Consider the following 19,970-nt stretch of genomic DNA (forward strand, 5'->3'; position numbering starts at 1 on the left):
TGACACATGCTACTAACATTAGGTAATCCAGGGGCTCCGTAAACAGGCTTGCATATGCGCCGGGCGACTCGTCCGGACCACCGTACCCTTAAAGCGATGGGAGGGGGCCAAATTCGAGTCTGAACGCATCGGCAAAGTTCAATCGGGGGCAAAATCGCCTTCTTGTTGTCGCATGTCGTATCCCAAAATCGTTCGTCGCTCCCTTTCTTGTTTCGGCTTCTTAAATGGCAGTTATCCACAGGACCCAAGACCCACCCGCAATAACTCCTTTCTATGCAAACATAACTTTTTTAAAAAATCCCAAACCACGCCGTCAACGCCAAATTCCCCATTTATTGAGGGAAATGCCATAATCCCAATCTTTCGACCACACTATATCCCATACCGAGAAACTTGCAAAGCGTTACCCAGTTTTCTGCTTGCGTCGCCGTCTCTAGAGCAAGCACATCCAATTCAAGAAGCTCTTGCGCGCCATTCTCCTCGGAAAACAAGTCGTGAGCCAACCAAGCATCATCCTTGGCTAAGGATTGCGATCGCTTCAGTTCATGAGCGCCCTGTATCCACCATCCCCTTTTAGTATTCCCACTCCCTCGAGGCAATATAAATTTGGCGTCTTGATCAAATGTAGATATCCCTTCCAATTCCGAACTCGACGTAACTTCGAGGTATGTGTTGTATGATGCTGTTTGGTTACCTAGATCAGGTCTAGGTTCTAGACGACTGTACCCTAAAGCGTCCAGCGCTTTGCTAAGAGCGGTCGTCGCCCGTTGGGTCGTCTTGAGGATGTAGATAGGCGGTGACACAGCGCCATTGTCACGACTCATGGTTGTGGCGTACGCGATGGATGTGAGGAAGCCAAGACTTATTAGTGGCGAGAGCTTCATTTTCAGATTCCAAGATGAAACAAAGTGGATCAGTCCCGAAATTCTGCGACTGGGTATATTTTTCTAGAAGACTCTTAAATCAACGTCAAAAGAAACAATTAAAGAATGGATGGCATAGGACCAAGTCAAAAGAAAGCCCGTTTCTAAAAGTGCTAAGTAATGCGATAAACGCCCCAAGTCGGCCGAAAATTGCAGGAGCTCACTTTTCAGGGGGCGATGGGACCCTCGTATCGGATCCTTCGACCGAGACGATATAGCGTTACATGACGCGTTCCGTATCTAGATTCTACCACCAAATTGGTGCCGTGCCCGGGGGTCTTGAACCATGTCACCCCCGGAAATTCTACAGGGCACTGCCACGATCATCACTTTTTAATACAAATACCCAAGAACGAACCAGCCAATGAGCGCTGCTTTCCAGTTTAATTAGTGAAGAAGCATAGATTTCTTACTAAACTATTGGGTTTTGAAGATCGTGCTAATGTGCTGGATCTGCACTTCGCATCTTTACGTGTTAATCATAATCGCAAGTTTTGCTGAATTTTTAGGCAACGAAATAACGATACGAAGCGATTTGGCTTGGCTAACATGGTCTAGCTCTTCTCTTGCTCTAGCTGATGGCTATAGAGACTACTAAGTCCTTCGAGAGAACGACGGACGTAAAATTAGCAGGGTTCTTTTGTGTAGTGTATGTGGGAATGAATTTGAAAGGGTCTAGAATCTGGTACCTAAATGAGATTGAAGACGAAACTATGGTTGGTCACTTTAGGTGGGCTTGTAGGGCAATTATATAAGCTGAGGAGAATTTAGCGAGATCCATTAGTGGAGGTCGAAGTGGAAATAGGGGTTGTGCTTTTAATCGATGCCTTCAGGGGTCGCGATCTTGACCCCTTTATCTTCTCGCCTCAATATTAAACCACAATTAGTCAGCCTTCTTGCTATCATCACATATAATGTCCTGAAGTGCGATGTGGAAGGAGATGGTTTGCAAGTATCCTATTACCTAAAATGCTCACGGGCTCGAATTGATGAAGGCGCCAAGAAGTCGTTATCCTCTGAATAGCGGATAGCCTACCTGTCTGCCTAGGTATCTCCGTACCCTAATACCTGGGTACTTAGGTGCCCACCTAGGCAATCATAAACCTCTTATACGAAAATAAGTATCAAATGTCTTCTAGACCTCGAGTACTTCAATGAACATCATATTTATAATATTGATAGAGCATTAGCTGATTATTTAGAAGAAGCACCAAATATGCCATCAAGAACCAATCAGTTCAAAGACCCAAGCTCACCGTTATCTAGAAGCCAAGATCCGCAGAGAAAGATCGCGCGTTATAGAACCACCACCCATCACACATAGCCTCAAAATAATTGACGGAATTCTTATGATTACTAGGTAGCGTGAGAATTTGTCTTAGGTCGAGATCCGGGTTGCCTGCTTAGGTAGGGACCGAGCGAATAATGTATCAAGATATCCCCAACTCCAGCCACTCGCTCGCTCGGTTACTTGATATTCTCCCAAAATCCTCTGAGACACCGAGATGTTGGGGTGTCGTCGTTGAGTGGTTCTAGGCCATGCATGATAATCTGTTGTATGCATATGGTTAAAATCGCCTTTCTTTACAGCTTCTGTTTTATTGGTGTTAGTTTACGTATTGAAGGAGCCTGGTGTTTGCATCATAATTCCTGCATCGCTAAAAAGACGGAAGAGGCATCCAGTAACAGTATCCATCGCCTAAATTGTGAAAACTTGCTTGACGACGTAGCGGAAAGCCAGTGGCTCAACGCTATTAAGTTACACTACTTCTGATGTCTTGCTACCCCACGTCACGTCGTTAAGGGCGCTGGAACATTCCGAAGGACGGCATTATATACCAGCCAGTTATACTAGGAAATCTTGGTGAAATCTTTGAATGATTCAGAGCTGCATGGGCCCTCTGCCTTTCTATGGACTGAACAATAACCGCCCACCATATCAGGCATGAATGCAAAGCAGCTAGTAAATCCTATTGGATTGAAGAGCCCCAAGTACAAGATTGAGTTCTTCATGGAGCCATTATAACAAGCATTCCAACATACCAACAAGGGCAGATATAAAACCAAATCTTACACCATGAACTACAGTCGCTGTTAGGCTAGATTATTCCCCGACTCAATTATCCCAGAACTACCTACGAGTAAAGCACTCCCAAGTTAACCATGGATGTATGTTACTCTCTCGTCCGCCCTAATGCACTCGACTTACAAGTGCAAGTCCAACTCCTTAGACCTTCCTAGCCTATTGTCAGCCTTGGAGCAATTCTCCCAAGCCATTTCCAACCTAACATCAACCTTGAGTTAACTCCCATTGGCGCCGCCGGGTTGTCATCGATGTGGAGAGCCGATCATGGCGAAAACAGTTAAAAAAAACAACCCCTCAACGCAGGACGCGAGTATTTTAAATGCAAATCCTCGTGCTGCAAAAAGTTCCTCGGTTTTAACGATGAACGCGGTTTCGACCCCTTAAATCCACTCTGCAATTGTGGATGCCCGAGTCGGAGACAATTGACAAACGTGAGACACGTTACGCCTGGAAAAGTGCACTATATATGCTCAATCTCAAGCTGCAATTTCTTTGACGACGAAGAAGGGAACAGTGAAATCATTCCTCGCACTGAATGGAAGGACCGAATCAAACAAGGCTGGATCTGATACTCCAGTGGTTATTTGAGCTCTACCTATCTGGAAGAGTCTTCTAGGAAGGATTGTCGATGTCGATGTAATGTATCTAGGTTAACACAGTTACAAAATCAGTCAATCAATTTGGCCTTATTCGCCCGGCTACTATTTAAGAAGTATGAGTGATACGAATTTAGAGTACGGATAAACGCCACTATATTTGGATATGAGTTGGGAAGAACTTCTTCTACAATGTTTTCGTGTCGCCAATTAGCCCTCTTAGTCGTCCACCGCGTAAGATGGGTTAAATAGCCGATTCGGTCTCTCAACGATGTGAAGATATTATTTGACCTCGCTACGATTCCGCTTGCATTACGAAGCGTCCCCATGTGTTTATTGGATGTCAAGTACTTCACGACAAATATACCTTGGGGCGCGGAGTAAATTACCAAACTCCGGAACTCCGAGGCGCCGCGGGGGTTGAATACCACATACGTGAGGTGGCTTGCTACTCTACTACTTACACAATCGTTCTTCTGCTGCTAAACACATCACTCATACGAAGCGCAGAAATCAAATGAGTGATCTGAATATCATCCTCTTTTAGGGTATACTGACATAGGAGGATATGCCCGGTTTCTGTGGCGTGATTCATCTTAGTCTTCCTGTAGGCTACTGTTTACGTGGCGTAGGCTTGCATACTAGAAGAGTAAATTGCTCGCTTCCGTCCGTTCCACGTACGTCACCATAATTTGAATGTGATCAATTATCGTCCTCCATGTTGCAGACGCATCAAAACTCTTGATGAATGGCTGAAACATACCATGCAGTAAAGGTAGAATATGGTAGAATAAGACCGGCGATTATACCATCTATTGTCTAACCTCGGTGAGAACACACCCTTTGATTGATAACTACGTGGCTAGACAAGCATGAAAGTGCAGACGGCTTAACTACTACTTGTCCCATATGTTACACTACTTCTAGTGCTTCATATACCGAGAAAACGGTATCGAGTTTTTATATTAGTGTTGGCCAGCTATCCCCAATGTCGCATCGGCCAAAGAGGTACACATCCAGCCAATTAGGCCAGGAAAATGAATAGGTACTTCCAAAGAAGTCACCCCCCCCTTCCAGAGCCTCGTGGATATTTAGTATGAATAAAACGCAGTGAGTGTACGACTCCTAGGTAGCTCAATTTTGTAAAACTATTCCCCTGCCATCATACGGATAACCTCTACATCTTAGCCAATTCGCTCTGTACGATAAGAACCTAGTAGAACCGAATTCCCTGGATACATAATGGCTGTATGTAACCACAATATATCGAAATCTATGCCTTACTAATCCGTACAAGACCATCGTCAGCACGTTATACAACAACGGTGGACAACCTATACCGACATGCATGGTATGCGATGGGCCTGGTATTCGAGAGATAACTAGAAAATCGAATCGAAATGGGAATGCCGGACGTTTTTACTATAAATGCCAAGATTGCAATCGGTTCATTAATTTCGACGACGACCGTGGCTGGAATCCCCAGAACCCAATCTGTTGCTGTGGAATTCCCAGTAGAAGACAAATCACCGGAAGGAAGAAAGTTCCCGGGAAATTACATTTCGTTTGTAGATTCGGGAGCTGCGATTTCTTTGGCTGGGAAAGGAACGCCGAAGGGTCCCAGATGGTTGTTCCTGAAACACTTATAGGGGGCCTAGCAGGACTTAAGATCATCTAACTAGGGGAGTCCATGTGCAATGGGAACTTCAGTTTGTCTGTACTTGGAGGTTAAGAGGAGTGTCTTTCTTATTCATTGACGTTGATTATTTTACATTCGATACCGTGGATATGATCAAATACCTACTTTGAGCCAGCTGTGTAGATGTTTACTCCATCCCAGTACCTGATATGACTCTAGCGAGGCGCACCTCAACACCGATCGTTTCACCCTTCGGCGGTGTGAACCGCTGGCTTCCAACAAAAAGCATGCCTTCGAGAGACTTGTACTTGGCGTGCCCAGTCTCAAACTTAAACATTTCGACTAGTTGATTGTTAGTGCATATGAATCTAGGAAGATAGTCAAAACATACCCGCGAAACCGAAGGGAGAGGGCTTGGCGTCAGGTGCTCCAAACGCAATGGCGGTGGTGATATCATTCAATTCGACGATACCGTCGGCGATGAAGGTGATAGAGAGCCCCTCATCATCAGTTGCTACACCTTTCACATTGACACGCCCATGCTTCTTGTCAGCATCAACCGTAAGGAAATCGGCGCCGCTGTTGACGTTGAACTTTAACTTGGGCTCGAAGCCCGCAACGGACTCAATGGTACCACCAGTCAGGGGCTAATCAGTTAGCATGGTCCTCGTTGCCATAACCCACAATCAAACATACCACAACTACGAGATTCGATCCGGAGTATATATCACCACAAGCATATTTTTCGTTGAAACTGGCCTATATATCATTAGCATTCCAACCCTGGAAATGTCACTGCTTCGACATACCGTAAGCAAAATAGCCGGTTGAGTGGTCGGGAAGCTCTGCAAAGGCAGAACAAGCTCTTTCTGTCCAGCCATAATGTTGTGCGATTGGGGTTCTGGAGTTGGTATGATGATTCAAATCTTGTCGATGATGCCCTTGGAATGAAGATATGGAGGAAGTCGAAGCTCCTTATAAAGAATTATCAAAACCCCCTATCCATTGTGAAGAGGCATACCTAGGTATGGCCGTGGAAAATATTACCCATATTATTAACCTACATTGAACTACGATCAGCATTTGAGTCACTTTCAGCAATAGCACACTCGTGACTTCAATTGAGTTGATCCTATTGATTACTTAGGGGGTTGTTGAAGAGAATCGGGAGGAGCCGGTTCAACTACCCAGTTTTGACCAGGAGTAGCTCCGGTTGGTTCCCTAACCGTTACTGATGACCCGTCGTCAAAAGGATAAAAATGGGCCATAGGTTTAATGTGACTCCATTAATAGATGAGGCTTTTAATTTAGTCATCGTCTTGGAGTATCTCCTGGCTAGGATCTTAGCGATTGTGACTCATGAATAATCAAGAATCCTTCAGGGGCATTTGTGTAGCAATAAACCCCTCTAAGCATTCTTCTATATACCGTACGGCCCCCATACACAGGAAAAGGGATGCGAACCTCATCCTTATCTGTTTCTCATCAGCCGGCATTCTGCAAGAAGGGTAGCATACATGCGCAGATACTTGCTAAGGCAACTGCGTCTTAACTCCGATCGCAAGAATCTCAATTTCTAAGAGTTGCATTGTTATATCCTTTTTCGCATGCGATGCATCACTTTTCCGGGGGAAGTGTGAACTCATACGGGTACTGCATGGCCAATTTCGCCGTGGAACCGGTCATCACCCCCTGGCGGTCCACGGAACGTTCCCCGGATTGAATTTCCCCGGCCAACCACCGATCATCAACCCGGATAGTCCGCGATAAAGAAACTCAATTAGGAATATAAGCGTTGAAAAGCCCCCGAATCTGTGAAGAGATTACTATCCCCGATCAGTTTCTCGGGCCTTGTGTATGAGGCCGCGGCGATGACTCCAAGGATTGGTTGAGGACTCCTATGTACTCGCGAGAAACCTCGATCTTCAGTACCTAGACAGGTAAGCAAGTAGATGTTTAAACCTAGAGGAAGGATCTTTCAAGACGGGTTTTGGTATTCAAGATGTATTTTATTCGTATGTGGTACCTAAATGACTTCGTGCTACAATATACATACCCCCTAATCACTAAGCATGGGAAATTCCCGCTACATTGTGAGAACAGCCCGAAAGCGCACCCTGCCACTTAACATGGCATCTAGACATATTAGCACGGTATGATAAACCGTATATTACCGAGGGAATAGTTGATGAAAGCGAATAAGGGGTGATTGACCTACCGAAAGCATCCTGCGCACGATCTAGGGGAAACGTCTCAGTCTCACAATGCAAATTATGCAGACTCGCGAATTCAATAGTCTTTTCAGAATCGGCTGACTTTGCGATTGGGCATAGTTGAACCGATAGTCCGCGATTAATCATGGTAATCGGGTCCAGCGTAATGTTACCAGGAAAGCTCACGATCAGCAGCTTTCCAAGGATATTAAGTCCCTTCAGAAGGGGAGTCATGACATCGGCAGACATCGCGGTGCTGATAACGAGATTGGCGCCACCTAAAGCCCTTAGAGTCTCGCCGCTATCGCCATTGGTCGAGTCGATGTACTCATGAGCACCAAGTTTCCTCGCCGCAGCCTCCTTCTCCGGACCTCGTGAGATGGCGATAACCCGATAACCCATCCTCGCAGCAATCTGAACGGCAACATGGCCTAGACCCCCTAGACCCTGCACACCAACCGTATCCCCAGGGTTAAGATCAGAAATCCGCAGTCCATGGAAAATCGTCGAGCCCGCGCAAAGCAAAGGCGCACATGTCTTAGCGTCAATATCCAGGGGTATATGAACCGAAGCTTCAGCACGGAGGATGCAGTACTCGCCAACTAAACACCTATTAGCCATCCTATCCACCACACTGATGCACTGATGCAAAGGAAGGGACTCACATCCTCCATCTTTACTTATCCCATTCGTAGCCAAATTATCACACATCTGCGGCCACCCGTCCTTACACTGCGCGCACCCGCCATCATGTCCACCATGGTACCCAGCGCCAATGCGATCGCCTACCTTCCACCCCATCACGTTGTCGCCGATAGCCGCTACATTCCCGATGATCTCGTGTCCGGGGACGCGAGGGAAGCCGCTTCCTAGGACGTTGATTTGGGCGTAGTGGTCTGTGTGGCAGACACCGCAGGCTTCGACTTTGACGAGGATTTCGCCGGGGCCGGGGAGTCGAAGGGGTGTCTGCTCTACGGTTAGGGGCTCGTTTAGGCCTTTAAAGACGGCATGTTTATAGGTTTTTGGAAGCATGATCGATAGCTTAACGTTGAATGTCGGAGTGGGTGTGGACTCGAGCAAAGAATCGGATGATGTCGAGCATATTGCGTACGTTATATACAATAATACCTCACACAACAATGGAGCCTTTTTTACCTCTTGCCTAATCTCAATCTATAACTGAATCCCTTACATCGGTGTTATAGTGTCGGGGTTTAGAAAAAAGGACCCAATGAGGATAGGCCTCATTAGCTCACATTTGGACGACGTTCCTATGAGGTGTTTCTGATGTACCTAGGCAGGATATTGGAGTTACTGAATTGATTACAAATTAGCCATTGGAGTATTATAGAGTCTGGGTATGATATAACCGGAAAAGATACCCAAAGAAGAGCGGACTGTCTGCGGCGCAAACTACTAGTCTAGGGAAGGTGAGTTAAACCCGCCTCGAAACATCTAGTATTATACCCCTGATAAAGCTTCAAGTATAAAGAAATATTAGTATGTTTGGAGCAGTTCATGCTTATCTTATGGTTTATTCGCGGCACTATAACCGGCATCATCCAGAAGAATTTACTCCGGGGCACCATCATATCCAAACTAGCCGGCAACTGTTTACTAATCATCGTACCCGATATCCATTATTTCTCCCAGAAGAACCGTTGATATTGTATTAGTAGGTGGCCACGTAGGCAGTACTGCTCAAAAGTGTCCGGGTTATACGGCCCTCAAATTGGATTGGACTCGTCCCCGAACACGATATCTTCGCGTGAATGACTGTCACTCATGTATCTACCCACAAACATCTGGTACTAAGTTGGTATCCTTAATCTTTGAGAAGAGCTGTATTTCCGCACGGTATTTCCCTGTTCACTAATCTCTGCACCGTAGGCATCACACTTACGTACGAAAAGATCAACGAAACAACGTAAGCCCACACCATCACGGGGTTTAATTCAAAAATCGAAATAGTGACGTATATCCAGTGATAAGGAGAAGGGAAAAGAAAAGGCCTTAATCAAAAGTGGAAGTTGTCTCCTATCAAGTGGCGCGGAATAGATAGTGATCGAGACTTGCTTTTTTTACACTCTACCGAAACGTCTACCCGCAGCCCAATGTGAGACACTTGAGGTGTACGTACGCTGATTTCTACCTACATAATCTCGCCAAGCAGCCAAGAACATTTTCATATCAATCTGTGTAGCTTGTAGAAGGCTTAACCCCTATATAATACCCTCCCGGCCTTAACTCCGATACAGAATAGATGCTGACATATGAGCCCGATTACAAAGCCACCAACGACCAACCTACGAACTACTAACTAACAAGAGATCGAAAACCCCATGGGTATCCTCGCAGAATTATAATGATCCATTGATCGAATATTTTCCCCGGTGCGGTTACACGATGCAGGCCCCCCTTCAGGGGGGGTACCTGAACGGGACTGAGAAAAGGGGGTCAATTATCAAAATCACGTCCATTCTTCACTTGATTGGCTAATTCTATATGCGGTGTATGCCAGCTTCGTGCTTCGGAGACCGATGTAGATGCGCGACGGCACGGCCCGCGAAGTATTGAAGGTATGGTGACACGACATTAAGAAGAGCCAAAGCTGAAAATTTCCTGCTTGCTTAATTTTCACTCTTACTAAAAGTATTGCTGCACGAGATGGGAGCTGAAGATGTTTACTTTACGTCAGCTACGAGGGGTTACATTATATGAGTTTTGTTGGATTGTATAAGCAGATAGATCGTCCTAATCTTTGATAATATTCTACGGACTATACAGCTGAAACTAGGATTTATTAGATATGCTTCTAATACTTGGTGGTCACGCATATGCCATCCACCTAACGTGCTCCGCGAAGATTGAGTAGGGATATGTAGTCAGGGTTAGGGTTACTCACGCGCTTGATTCATCACCACCAACCCAGGTACCTAGGTACGTCCAATGATACAATAATAATGAAGATCATATAGGCCCCGATAGACTAAGCTCCAAAATGTGCCTTAGAAAGTGGAAGAGATTCCTGTAGTTGAATGCCATGGGTTTATATATGAATAAGCTATAGAATGGCGAGGGTTGTTGGCGGCCTCATAGATGTACTCGAGTGCGGTTGTAGCGTATAATTTAGTGGTTTACTTGAGCTGCGCCCCTCGAGTTTTCTATACGCTTAGGGCATATACGAGTTAGATTTAATATTTCCTGTTAATGGTATAACCCTACATCGGATCATATCAGATGACCCTATTCACACATCGAGAAGGCGAACGCCGAATGTTATTATTAATTGGGTTGTATTTACTTCATGGTTCCAATTGACGGGGGTCGATTTACTGGGTTTTTGCTACCTTAGTGAGGCGGTGCTAGGTATAGCTGCGCCTATAATGGTCGCAATTAGGAGATAGATAAAAAGGTCGTAGGAGAAAATCCCCATTAATAGGCGTCGCGGGGAAAAGAATCAATAAATTAATGCAATGTCGACGTCTCGAAGAGCCCATCATAAAAGTCGCACGGGGTGCACAACCTGCAAATCTAAAAAGGTGAAATGCGACGAGGCGCAACCATGTTCGTATTGCGTCAAAAGGAATCTTGCGTGCAGCTTGGCACCGCCGTCTCCCGAAGCCAAGGACGACTCGAGAACACCAGAAGTGATCATACCCCGGCCTCATGAGGCGCCATCCTTTACATTTAGCGATTTCGGATTGTACCGCCATTTCACCCAATCCACAGCACTCGCGCAGGCGGATGATACCTCGTCGATAACGGTGTGGCGAGAGGTCGTTGCCGACCTTGCGACACAGTATCCGTATCTCTTGCATGAGGTGCTCGCAGTCGCAGCGTTGCATCTGCGGTCTTCCATTCCGGAAAAGACAGACATTCTTGAACGGACGGCTGCGGAGCACCAAGCTAGGGCCATTCCGCTTTTTCGAGAAGCTATAGCTTCTATGTCACCGGAGACGGCCCTCCCGCTATTTGCTTGCTCGTGTTTATTCATACCCTACCATTTCGCTGCTGCAAAGGACGCGACATCGTTACTTTTCAACGAAGATACCGGTTCTCTAGCAGAATGGCTCATTCTCATTCAGGGATGTGCGGCGATTACGGTAGAACATAATATCACCCTAATGCGATCGTCTCTGCGGGCGCTTCTTGGAGACCTGTACACACCTAAAGTAGAGGATTTGAGTGGCGGTCCTACCGACGCAAGACTCCTCGATCTCGCATCTAAGCTACCTATAGCACCTGAACAGCGCGAAGCGTACGGGCTCGTGATGGTAAAATTACGAGTGTGCTTCTATGTGTCGGACAAAGCCAATACAGCATTAGATCGGAAGAACGCTGCTCTCAGGTTCCCGCCCCTCGTGGGCCAACAATTCAGAGCAGACTTCGCTGAAAAGCACCCTGCTGCTCTTATCATATGGGCATTCTGGTGTGTATTACTGCAACGGGTGGAGGAGAGATGGTGGCTTAAAGACAGAGTCAGACCATTGCTGCTTAAAATTGAAGAACTCGTACCCTTAGAATATAGGTTTTTGATGGCATGGCCAATGGAAGAAGCAGGGGTATACCAAAGGGATCATAATTCGGAAATGGTGTTAGATGGTTGAATATTTTAAGAAAAAGGTGTCACAAGTTTAAAGGTAGAAGATTAAATAAGTGAGAGAGGTGTACCTTGTACAGTGCATTAGTCTGCTTTTTGAACTGTGACTTTAGTGCAAACCTAGTAATTATAAGGCTGGTTTTAAGTGACCCACACAGTTACTTAACATCCCTGGATACTTCTAAATTCTAAGACATCTCTAAATTCAGATTCCTTCAATTCATCACATCACGTTCAACTTTCATTCTTAAACATAAAACAACGAATACGGTTTCATTGACACCGCATCGGACTAAGAACTTCGTAAGCCTATAATATCAACTTCGTTATCGATATTAGGCTCCAGCTCTCATTACCTTTGCGATCCGCATACCGAAATTCTCTAATCTATCAACCTCTGAGTTACACTCTCACCCGGCTCATCACCCGCGAAGAGCGGAAGCTCATAAATCACCACACCTAACACAACAAAACCCGATACTAAAAAAATAAGATGGCGCTTCCAACGATGGATACCCAGGCCAAAGTAGCCAGCGAAGGTAACCCCCTTCCACTCACTCACCCCCACCCTCACTATCCCATCTCATCTCCCATCCACAAATAACTAACCCCATCCAGCTGGCCAAAACTTCGTAGACCACTTCTACGAATCCCTAAACCGGCGACGCCCCTTAGGCCTATTCTACGCCTCCGCCTCCCCGCGTCTAGTCTCCGCCGGCGTCCTCCCAGACATAAGCGTAAACGGCCTTCCAGTCACCGACGTAGCAGCCTACGAATCCCTCCTAGAAGCCCAAGGCAACAACGTAACCTACGACATCGGCTCCTTCGACGCGCACCCGGTGAACCCGTACTTCCGCGCCGGCGAGCCGGACTCCGTCCCCAGTGGCGCGGGTGCTACGGGCGCCGCTGCCACGCTGCGGAATGGAGATCGTATGAGTTTTGCGCTGCAGGTTAGTGGGACGGTGCGGTATGGACGGGGACATGGGGATGGCAAGGTTGGGGATGCGCCGGCTGCGACTTCGGGTGTAGATGCGTTGGTCGGGGCGGGGGCGAATGGGAATGGGAATGGGAATGGTAAGGAGGAGGATGGTGTGGATGAAAGACCGTTTAATGAGGCGTTTTTGCTGGTCCCGCATTGGGAGGCTTGGGCGAGAAATGCACCAAGGAATTTGAGGAAGTGGGTTATTGTGAGCCAGAACTTCCGAGCGCTGTGAGAGGGGTGAGAAACACAGGCGAGAAGACTAGGTTGGAAAGATGCGAGTGAGGATATCAATTTCTCAAACCCGCTCGCCACCGTGTCGATATCTCATTAAGATAACAGACGAGTACTGGGTGACCGATTATGGGCGATGCATCTTCCCGGACCCGGATACCTGCAGAGGAAAGCAGAATATCTTCCAGATTGATATTATCTACCAGACGGCATTCGCGATTACGAATTAGCATCTATGGGTGGGATTTCGGACAGCCATGAGAAATAAAAGGCAAGCCGGGCATGTAGCTCATGGGATAAGATAGCACAAAATGTAACCGCAAATTGATCAGCATAAGCTACGTGATTTCGCCAAGAACATAACATTAAAAAACCACCCATGTGAGTGAATAGGGCCCTTAGATTTAATATCTGCATATCCTGCACTGAGCCTCATCCATAAAGTACCATGATGCGTAGCCACCCATTAGGTTCACCCAAACAGCGAATTTCCTGTCCTAATATGCGCAGTCCCAAATACAAGACCTTACCACGACTCCACGGCTAGCTCTCATCCAGCAATTTCCTACGATATTCCCAGTATCCACGACGAATACGATCCCACTTCTCACCTAATCTTCTCAATACCAAGTCCGCCTTATCCTTCTCGCCAGCCTCCTTGTAAATATCCGCCAACAGATCCAGAGCATGTGAACTACGGACTTGTTCCACCTCTTCGGTCCCGAGATTCTTAACGAATTGCTCACTAAACTCTCGAACAGTCCCTAATTTCCTCCCACCTTTCACTAGCACACCCTTGAGGTAATTCCAAGGACTCTGGTTTTGCGGCGCGAAAAGGATCTTCTGCTCCGCGTAGTCGACCTCGCGATCCACGATATCGGCCGGGATTTTGGGATCGTGTTCCGTGGCGTGAGAGCTGGGTGTCGCATACGCCGGGTCCGAGAAGACGATGAAGAAGCGGTGGGACCAAGCGGAGTTATTGCGCACATCTTCGAGTATCAGAGTCTCTATGCTATGGCGCTCGGCGTCACCCCACATGCCCAACTTGCGCACTATGTATTGCCGGTAACTCCAGACGTGATAGTTCTTTGTGTCCAATCTTAGCATCCTTTCTAGGAATTTCCGTTCACTTTCACCTAAGGCGGCTACATCTGACGGCGAGGTGACGATTGCGGGGTAGTAGTGTTCTATTAATTGTTGTCGATGGTTCCAGATCTGGTAGTTCTTGATATAGGTGAGCGCAATACCATTCAGCCACGCGATTTCGTCCGGTATAGATATGTTCAATGCCTCGATGATCGATAATCGGTATAGCCAGACGGTATAATGCGCTGGATTTATCGCTATGATTCGTTCGGTTAACTGGAGACATCGTGGAGAATACTCTTTAACTGCCATGACAGCACGGAGGTAGGCCATCGCTAGAACGTAGTCAGTTTAAACCCATGCGACCTAAGCAAGTGATAGAGCTATTCACATACCCTCGGCATATTCATCCGGGTACGCAATAGCCGCAAGCGCACCCTCAGGATCCGTCTGAGGTATCGGCACGACATCATCCCAGTCCGGATCCAAGGCATACGGATCCGTCTTGACGCCGTACAAATCCTGATTCAACACCGCCATCTCTTTCCTCCTTTCCCTCTCAGCCTCGACGTCTTCGTCCGTGCACGCAAAAACGTTCTTCACAGTCTCGCCGTCAAGCACCGCGTCTCCCCTCTCAACCTTCGCCCGTATATCCCTAAACCTATAACTCGCAAGCTGCAGTCTTAAAAACCGCTCTCTCTTCTCGTCGTACGTTTTAAACTCATCAATCGTGTAATCGCCAATATCGCGGCCGTTTTTATCTTTACCCCACTGGTCGTCGCGCGGCCGAGGTAAACTGCGCAAGGGGATGTTCGCTTCGTTAAGCTGTTTCCAGAGGTCCTTTTGCGCTTTGTTCGACAATGTCTTAGCGGCGCCTGGTTTTAGGTACGGTTGGTTAAGATAAGATTGTCGATCCGCTGGGGTCATTCCCCGGAGCCCGAGCTCCTCGTATGCTTTTTGGTATGGGTTGGTGTCGTAGTACCACTGCCACTCTCGCTCTCGGATGGTCTGGGGTTGTTTCGGAGGTTCTTGTTTTGCTGCTGCTGGTTGAGCTGATGTGTTAGCGGGGTTATCCTAGTGTATATTATAGGTACGAACTGCTGAATGATGGTAAGATATACATTCGGAAGCTTTGGCTCGTGTGCCTCCACCTTTGTTCTTAGGAGGCATGGCTGCGAAGAGAGAGGTGTGTGTTGATGGTGGGGTTTAAATAAATAAATCGAAGGAATGAAAGGAAACATTTACGTTAATAATTCAAAATTCCAAGCCTTCCGTCATCGTCCTGCACAGAGGGGCAAGCAAGGTGTAACCCAAGACATCCTTATCGATACCTAGGTACTCGTGTTGTACATTTCTAAGGCTTCAATAAATATTAATTATTCGTCTCTAATTATTCGTATTAATAAGTTATGTAAGTACCTATTTTTTTAAATTCCCTATTGGAAGGAAATTTAACCTTCCCATGGCTCTAATAGTGTGTTGTTAGGGAAGTGCCCCTCCCTATTTCCATTCCTTCCAGCCATGTCGAAGCCCATTTGCTTCCATTTTCAGTGGTTGTGCGCCTATAGTAGTTCTATCGCTATAATCCGACCAACCACCAGTTGCCCTCCCCAAAATGGGATTCCTTAAACCAACCCCTCCAACCAATCCAAGTTGGCCGCGATAGCCTTTAAGGCGCATCGAACAACTCCTTCGCATATTGTATTGTCGTTCGACTTTTTCTTATGATGGTTCTATTGGCTTTCAACCCTCCAGAACTTCCAGCCTTCTCTTTCGGCTTCGCCTAGACCACTAGATACCCCGACAAGTTTCTCTACACCATCATTGCCGGGCGCTTTTAAGAATTTGTCTAAGTCGATCTCCATACCACCCTCTTCGTCTTCATCCAGACCGTTCTTAAGCACCGCAGGCCATAGAACACCGACACCATCTCCACCGAGCGTTGTTCTGAACTTTCGGTAGCCCTCTTTTTCGAGTTGATGGTCCAGTTTCTCAAGTTTTTCTCGCGGTGTATCGGGTTTCATAAGCGATATCGAACAACCACCACCTCCAGCACCTGTAAGCTTCGTGAATCCGATTCCTTCGTGGTCGACTAATTCTCGCACACGTTCTAGACGAGGATGCGAAACGCCAAGAGCCGATAATAAACCATGATTGATGGTCATTAACTCTCCCATACGCCGTAAGCTTTCAGGTTCTTCGCTGTCGAAATATTCTTCGTCTATGAGGCTTTCCGCACTTCGTGTAATCTTATCTACAGCATCTAAAATCGATCCTACCAGCTCTTGGTGTGTCGACTTCAGCTTCCCAACCTTTGCGACTTCTGCGGCTGTAGACTTTGGTATCCTAGTATCCACTAGAAGTAGTGGTAGTTCCGGAAAGTCCCATAATGGTGTAACAGTAGGGGGTTTCTTGTAGTCCGTTCGTTGGTATACCACGGCCTTTCCGTGTGTAGCAACAGTGTTGTCTACACCGGAAGGATTACCGTGGATGCACATCTCAGCCACAAAAGCCCACCTATTAATTCTTTCCATTTGTAATCGCGCTTCGTCAGCAGGTTGGTCCGGATGCGGGCCAGAAAGTGTGCGGATTTGTAGGAGCATAGCAGCAGCTAAGCACACTGCAATTGACGCGCTACTTCCAACACCCGCACCAATTGGTATTGTGGAACGTAGAGTATATATACATCCGTGCGACTTGGGCGATCCTAACGACAGGAATAGGTAGAGGAATGAGGCGGCGGAGTTTTGGTGGATTTTCCGTTCAGCATCCGACTTATTCGGTGAAATGTCTGCTAAATGCGGTTGCATAGCATGCACTAAATCGGGATCGAGAGCTGTCACTAAATCGTAGTAGTACTTCTTTTTGGACGGTTGCTGAAATTTGTCCCACGGTAGATCGTCGATATTCCACGTGTGGACTAGGTCAATGTCGGGAAACTGCATCGTAACAGTGCGTTTCGACTTGGAGAGGTGCGTAACCAATAGATAGGACCGAAGCGAGATAGAGGCGGCAATTGCAGCCTATTTGCATGGTGAGCACTCGCGAGAAATAGGAGGTAGCTCGTAACGGGAGAGAATCATATCATACTTTGCCGTAGACCACCGCATGTTCGCCGAAGACGATGACTTTGCCTGGCGCAGAGACCATAAATGCCGGCATCATTGGGCTGGAGTGTTTGCGTGGCAGGGTTTTCCTCCTCTCCCCCTCCCCCTCTGACGATGAGTAGCCACTCGTGTCGCCATTTACGTGGAGCTTCTCGATCTCCTTATGAAAGCCATTGACCCCGTTGGACATTTCCGATGTATCGCTGTCAGGGGTAATAGGTGTTTGAGTCATTCGTAAATATGTGCAGTTTAGAAATAAATTGACAAAAAAAAAATCCTCCTCTAGGTCCTAGCGAGACCTCCCGTTCTTATTGCGAACACCCTTGTGCCCTTCTTGTGGGATGATGACAGTGCAGCGCAGCTCTCAGGTAACGCTATATGTACCCTAGCGGCGGAAAGTAAGGAAAGAAGCCGAAGGGGATAAGCGTCTAGGTTTGGCAGAAGATGCGCGGGTGAAGGCGAATGAAATGATAGGTAGATTGTAGCAACCGTGCGACGTGAGAATAAGTAGCCGATATCGTTCCAACAAGGACTTTCGTAAATAACAGGATAACAAGATACAGGGTAGTAATATGTAATGTACTGTGATGAGCGGCGTAACTCGATTCGGCAGGGCTCGACCTGGGGGGTACCTAAGCTGCTAAGCTGTTTTTTTCTTCTTTTCTTTTCTCGCCTCGCTTCTTTCGGTGTCGAAAGCAGTGGAACGCGATCAGGTCAGTTAGTTAGGTGTATGTATCATCAGTCAGCCACATTTGACGATTGATGTAAAAAATGATTATGTGAGAGTTGGCTGAATGCGATCAATTGCAGGTTGTCACACCAACAAAATGGAAAGAGAGATGAAAATCGTGGTTCATCCGGAGAAAATGTTAAAAATGTATAAAATGTGACTGCGTTTGCACAAAATAACAAGAACAGATAAAGTTCGATAGACGCTGCAAGTGATTTCATGGATACATGTACAAATATTGGACATCGACGAAAATTAAGGCTTAAGTCAGTAAAGTTTACAAGGGTAGGGGGACATTTTCAAATTTCCACCCCTTTGTTTAAAATTAGTCCAATCAATTAGTTTAAGCTAAATAGGTGGGGACCTTAATTGGCCCTATTCTGCTGTGCACCACTGCAGTGGGAATCGATGGGAATCACCAGGATTTCATTGGAGTTCAATTGGAGTAATGGTGTTAACCGTTTTAAGCTGAACCAGTCATAGTCAACCAATTAGAGCATAAACAGTTGAACCGGTTGCCGACCCCAAGTATATAAATTCCATTAATCCCTGCTGGCCACGCCTCCGATTACCATCCCTCCTTAAAATGTAATTCGGTCTTAACCTCAACTGGGTATTACCGTATCACTATTCCAAGCCACTAAACCTGACTAAGTATTAGACTTCTTTTTCTTCCTCTCTTCAATTTTCTAATTCAGGGACTCAGCCTCTACACCAAGTTCTAGAACAAATCCTTCTTTAACGAAAGGAAGATAAGGCTTTAGTTTCAATGTAGTCTTGCATCAAACAAGATAACCTACAGGAATACAGCTTACTAAACCCTCGAGGCTTGGAACCTTGGAAACGTCAGAGGCTTTTTTATCGATAGAAAAAGCGGGTGTTACCGTCGACTATCGATTATGATGATAACGTCATGCTCACTATCTACAAGGTAGAGAATCCCAACAGCCAACACATAGCCTTACTTATCTTTTATCACACATATCCATACATTTCGTCTGGGTAGCCACGAGCATTGTCTTACATGATAGTTCGTAGACCCTGAACTGACTACATACCCACATGTTGGTAAGGAATGCGGGAATAATGTTTCGGGACGATCCCGCTGCTAATGTCTGTCTGTCTATCTGTCTGCCAAGGGAATTTCATACAGCATTGTCGAAGTCTTGTGGCAAGTGTTTATTACCTGCCGGTAATAACCTAATACTATCTTCATGTCTAGGAAATGCATATGTACGAATCAATACATACGTCAACTTCGCATATACGATATATCCAAAAGGCAATTCCAAGTCGGCAAGTTCCAGATATCCGATATCCACATATAATTGTTGACCCGAGACGCTGATTCAGATCTCATCACACCTAGGTCTGTTTCCAGCAAACCGCCCGTAGGATGTGATATATGGTGGTCAGCATAAGTAGGCTAGATAGTGATGAAAGGTGACTGGATCTCATTCTCACACTCATACGGAGTATCTCTCTATCTTCATATCACTCACCTCAGATTGATTTCCAATTGTTGAGAAGAGAAAGTTCTCGAAGTAATCATTCCTGTATCACTATAACAAAGAACCCCCGAGTTGTTGCCCGACCCGAAGGAAACCTGCATCTGCAAGAGAGTGGCTCGTACACCAGAAAGGTAACAAACAAGGACGTCCAGAGATATGAGATGTACGTGACCCAATCCAGCATCAACCCTGTAGCCGCTTTTCCACAAAGTTAGAAATAATTCGGCTCGAAGTCCTAGTTTACCAGAAACATACCTCATGCA

At 46.4% G+C, this 19,970-nt stretch overlaps 8 protein-coding genes across 8 annotated transcripts; 3 read left to right on the forward strand and 5 right to left on the reverse strand.

The window, feature by feature from the left end:
- Positions 1–332: 332 nt before the first annotated feature.
- Positions 333–824, reverse strand: F4822DRAFT_427323 (uncharacterized protein; the record flags this gene model as incomplete). Its single annotated transcript, XM_051460717.1, has 1 exon — positions 333–824. The coding sequence occupies one exon, from the start codon at positions 822–824 to the stop codon at positions 333–335; it is 492 nt and encodes a 163-aa protein (XP_051317248.1).
- Positions 825–4,516: 3,692 nt separating this feature from the next.
- Positions 4,517–5,481, forward strand: F4822DRAFT_396843 (uncharacterized protein). Its single transcript, XM_051457570.1, has 2 exons — positions 4,517–4,853; positions 4,903–5,481. The coding sequence occupies exons 1-2, from the start codon at positions 4,848–4,850 to the stop codon at positions 5,281–5,283; spliced, it is 387 nt and encodes a 128-aa protein (XP_051317249.1). The 5' UTR covers positions 4,517–4,847; the 3' UTR covers positions 5,284–5,481.
- F4822DRAFT_186968 (uncharacterized protein) lies at positions 5,358–6,376 on the reverse strand. The gene is made up of 4 exons (XM_051453495.1): positions 6,054–6,376; positions 5,941–6,003; positions 5,636–5,891; positions 5,358–5,586 (listed from the first exon to the last, which is right to left on the reverse strand). The coding sequence occupies exons 1-4, from the start codon at positions 6,123–6,125 to the stop codon at positions 5,432–5,434; spliced, it is 546 nt and encodes a 181-aa protein (XP_051317250.1). The 5' UTR covers positions 6,126–6,376; the 3' UTR covers positions 5,358–5,431.
- An 887-nt stretch (positions 6,377–7,263) lies between these two features.
- On the reverse strand, positions 7,264–8,683 carry F4822DRAFT_186984 (alcohol dehydrogenase GroES-like domain-containing protein). Its single transcript, XM_051453496.1, has 3 exons — positions 8,123–8,683; positions 7,463–8,059; positions 7,264–7,380 (listed from the first exon to the last, which is right to left on the reverse strand). The coding sequence occupies exons 1-3, from the start codon at positions 8,487–8,489 to the stop codon at positions 7,331–7,333; spliced, it is 1,014 nt and encodes a 337-aa protein (XP_051317251.1). The 5' UTR covers positions 8,490–8,683; the 3' UTR covers positions 7,264–7,330.
- Positions 8,684–10,694: 2,011 nt separating this feature from the next.
- F4822DRAFT_396848 (uncharacterized protein) lies at positions 10,695–12,237 on the forward strand. The gene has a single exon (XM_051457571.1). It carries the CDS (start codon positions 10,934–10,936, stop codon positions 12,065–12,067), a length of 1,134 nt encoding a protein of 377 aa, XP_051317252.1. The 5' UTR covers positions 10,695–10,933; the 3' UTR covers positions 12,068–12,237.
- A 15-nt stretch (positions 12,238–12,252) lies between these two features.
- Positions 12,253–13,607, forward strand: F4822DRAFT_396850 (uncharacterized protein). The gene is made up of 2 exons (XM_051457572.1): positions 12,253–12,599; positions 12,679–13,607. The coding sequence occupies exons 1-2, from the start codon at positions 12,554–12,556 to the stop codon at positions 13,272–13,274; spliced, it is 642 nt and encodes a 213-aa protein (XP_051317253.1). The 5' UTR covers positions 12,253–12,553; the 3' UTR covers positions 13,275–13,607.
- A 54-nt stretch (positions 13,608–13,661) lies between these two features.
- Positions 13,662–15,709, reverse strand: F4822DRAFT_187011 (protein prenylyltransferase). The gene is made up of 3 exons (XM_051453497.1): positions 15,481–15,709; positions 14,755–15,399; positions 13,662–14,694 (listed from the first exon to the last, which is right to left on the reverse strand). The coding sequence occupies exons 1-3, from the start codon at positions 15,527–15,529 to the stop codon at positions 13,817–13,819; spliced, it is 1,572 nt and encodes a 523-aa protein (XP_051317254.1). The 5' UTR covers positions 15,530–15,709; the 3' UTR covers positions 13,662–13,816.
- On the reverse strand, positions 15,698–18,422 carry F4822DRAFT_396853 (mevalonate kinase). The gene is made up of 2 exons (XM_051457573.1): positions 17,450–18,422; positions 15,698–17,382 (listed from the first exon to the last, which is right to left on the reverse strand). Exons 1-2 carry the CDS (start codon positions 17,696–17,698, stop codon positions 16,093–16,095), a joined length of 1,539 nt encoding a protein of 512 aa, XP_051317255.1. The 5' UTR covers positions 17,699–18,422; the 3' UTR covers positions 15,698–16,092.
- Between the last annotated feature and the right edge of the window lie 1,548 nt (positions 18,423–19,970).

This window comes from Hypoxylon trugodes (assembly GCF_022578975.1).
Source record: "Hypoxylon trugodes strain CBS 135444 unplaced genomic scaffold F4822scaffold_3, whole genome shotgun sequence".
Lineage (NCBI taxonomy): Eukaryota > Fungi > Ascomycota > Sordariomycetes > Xylariales > Hypoxylaceae > Hypoxylon > Hypoxylon trugodes.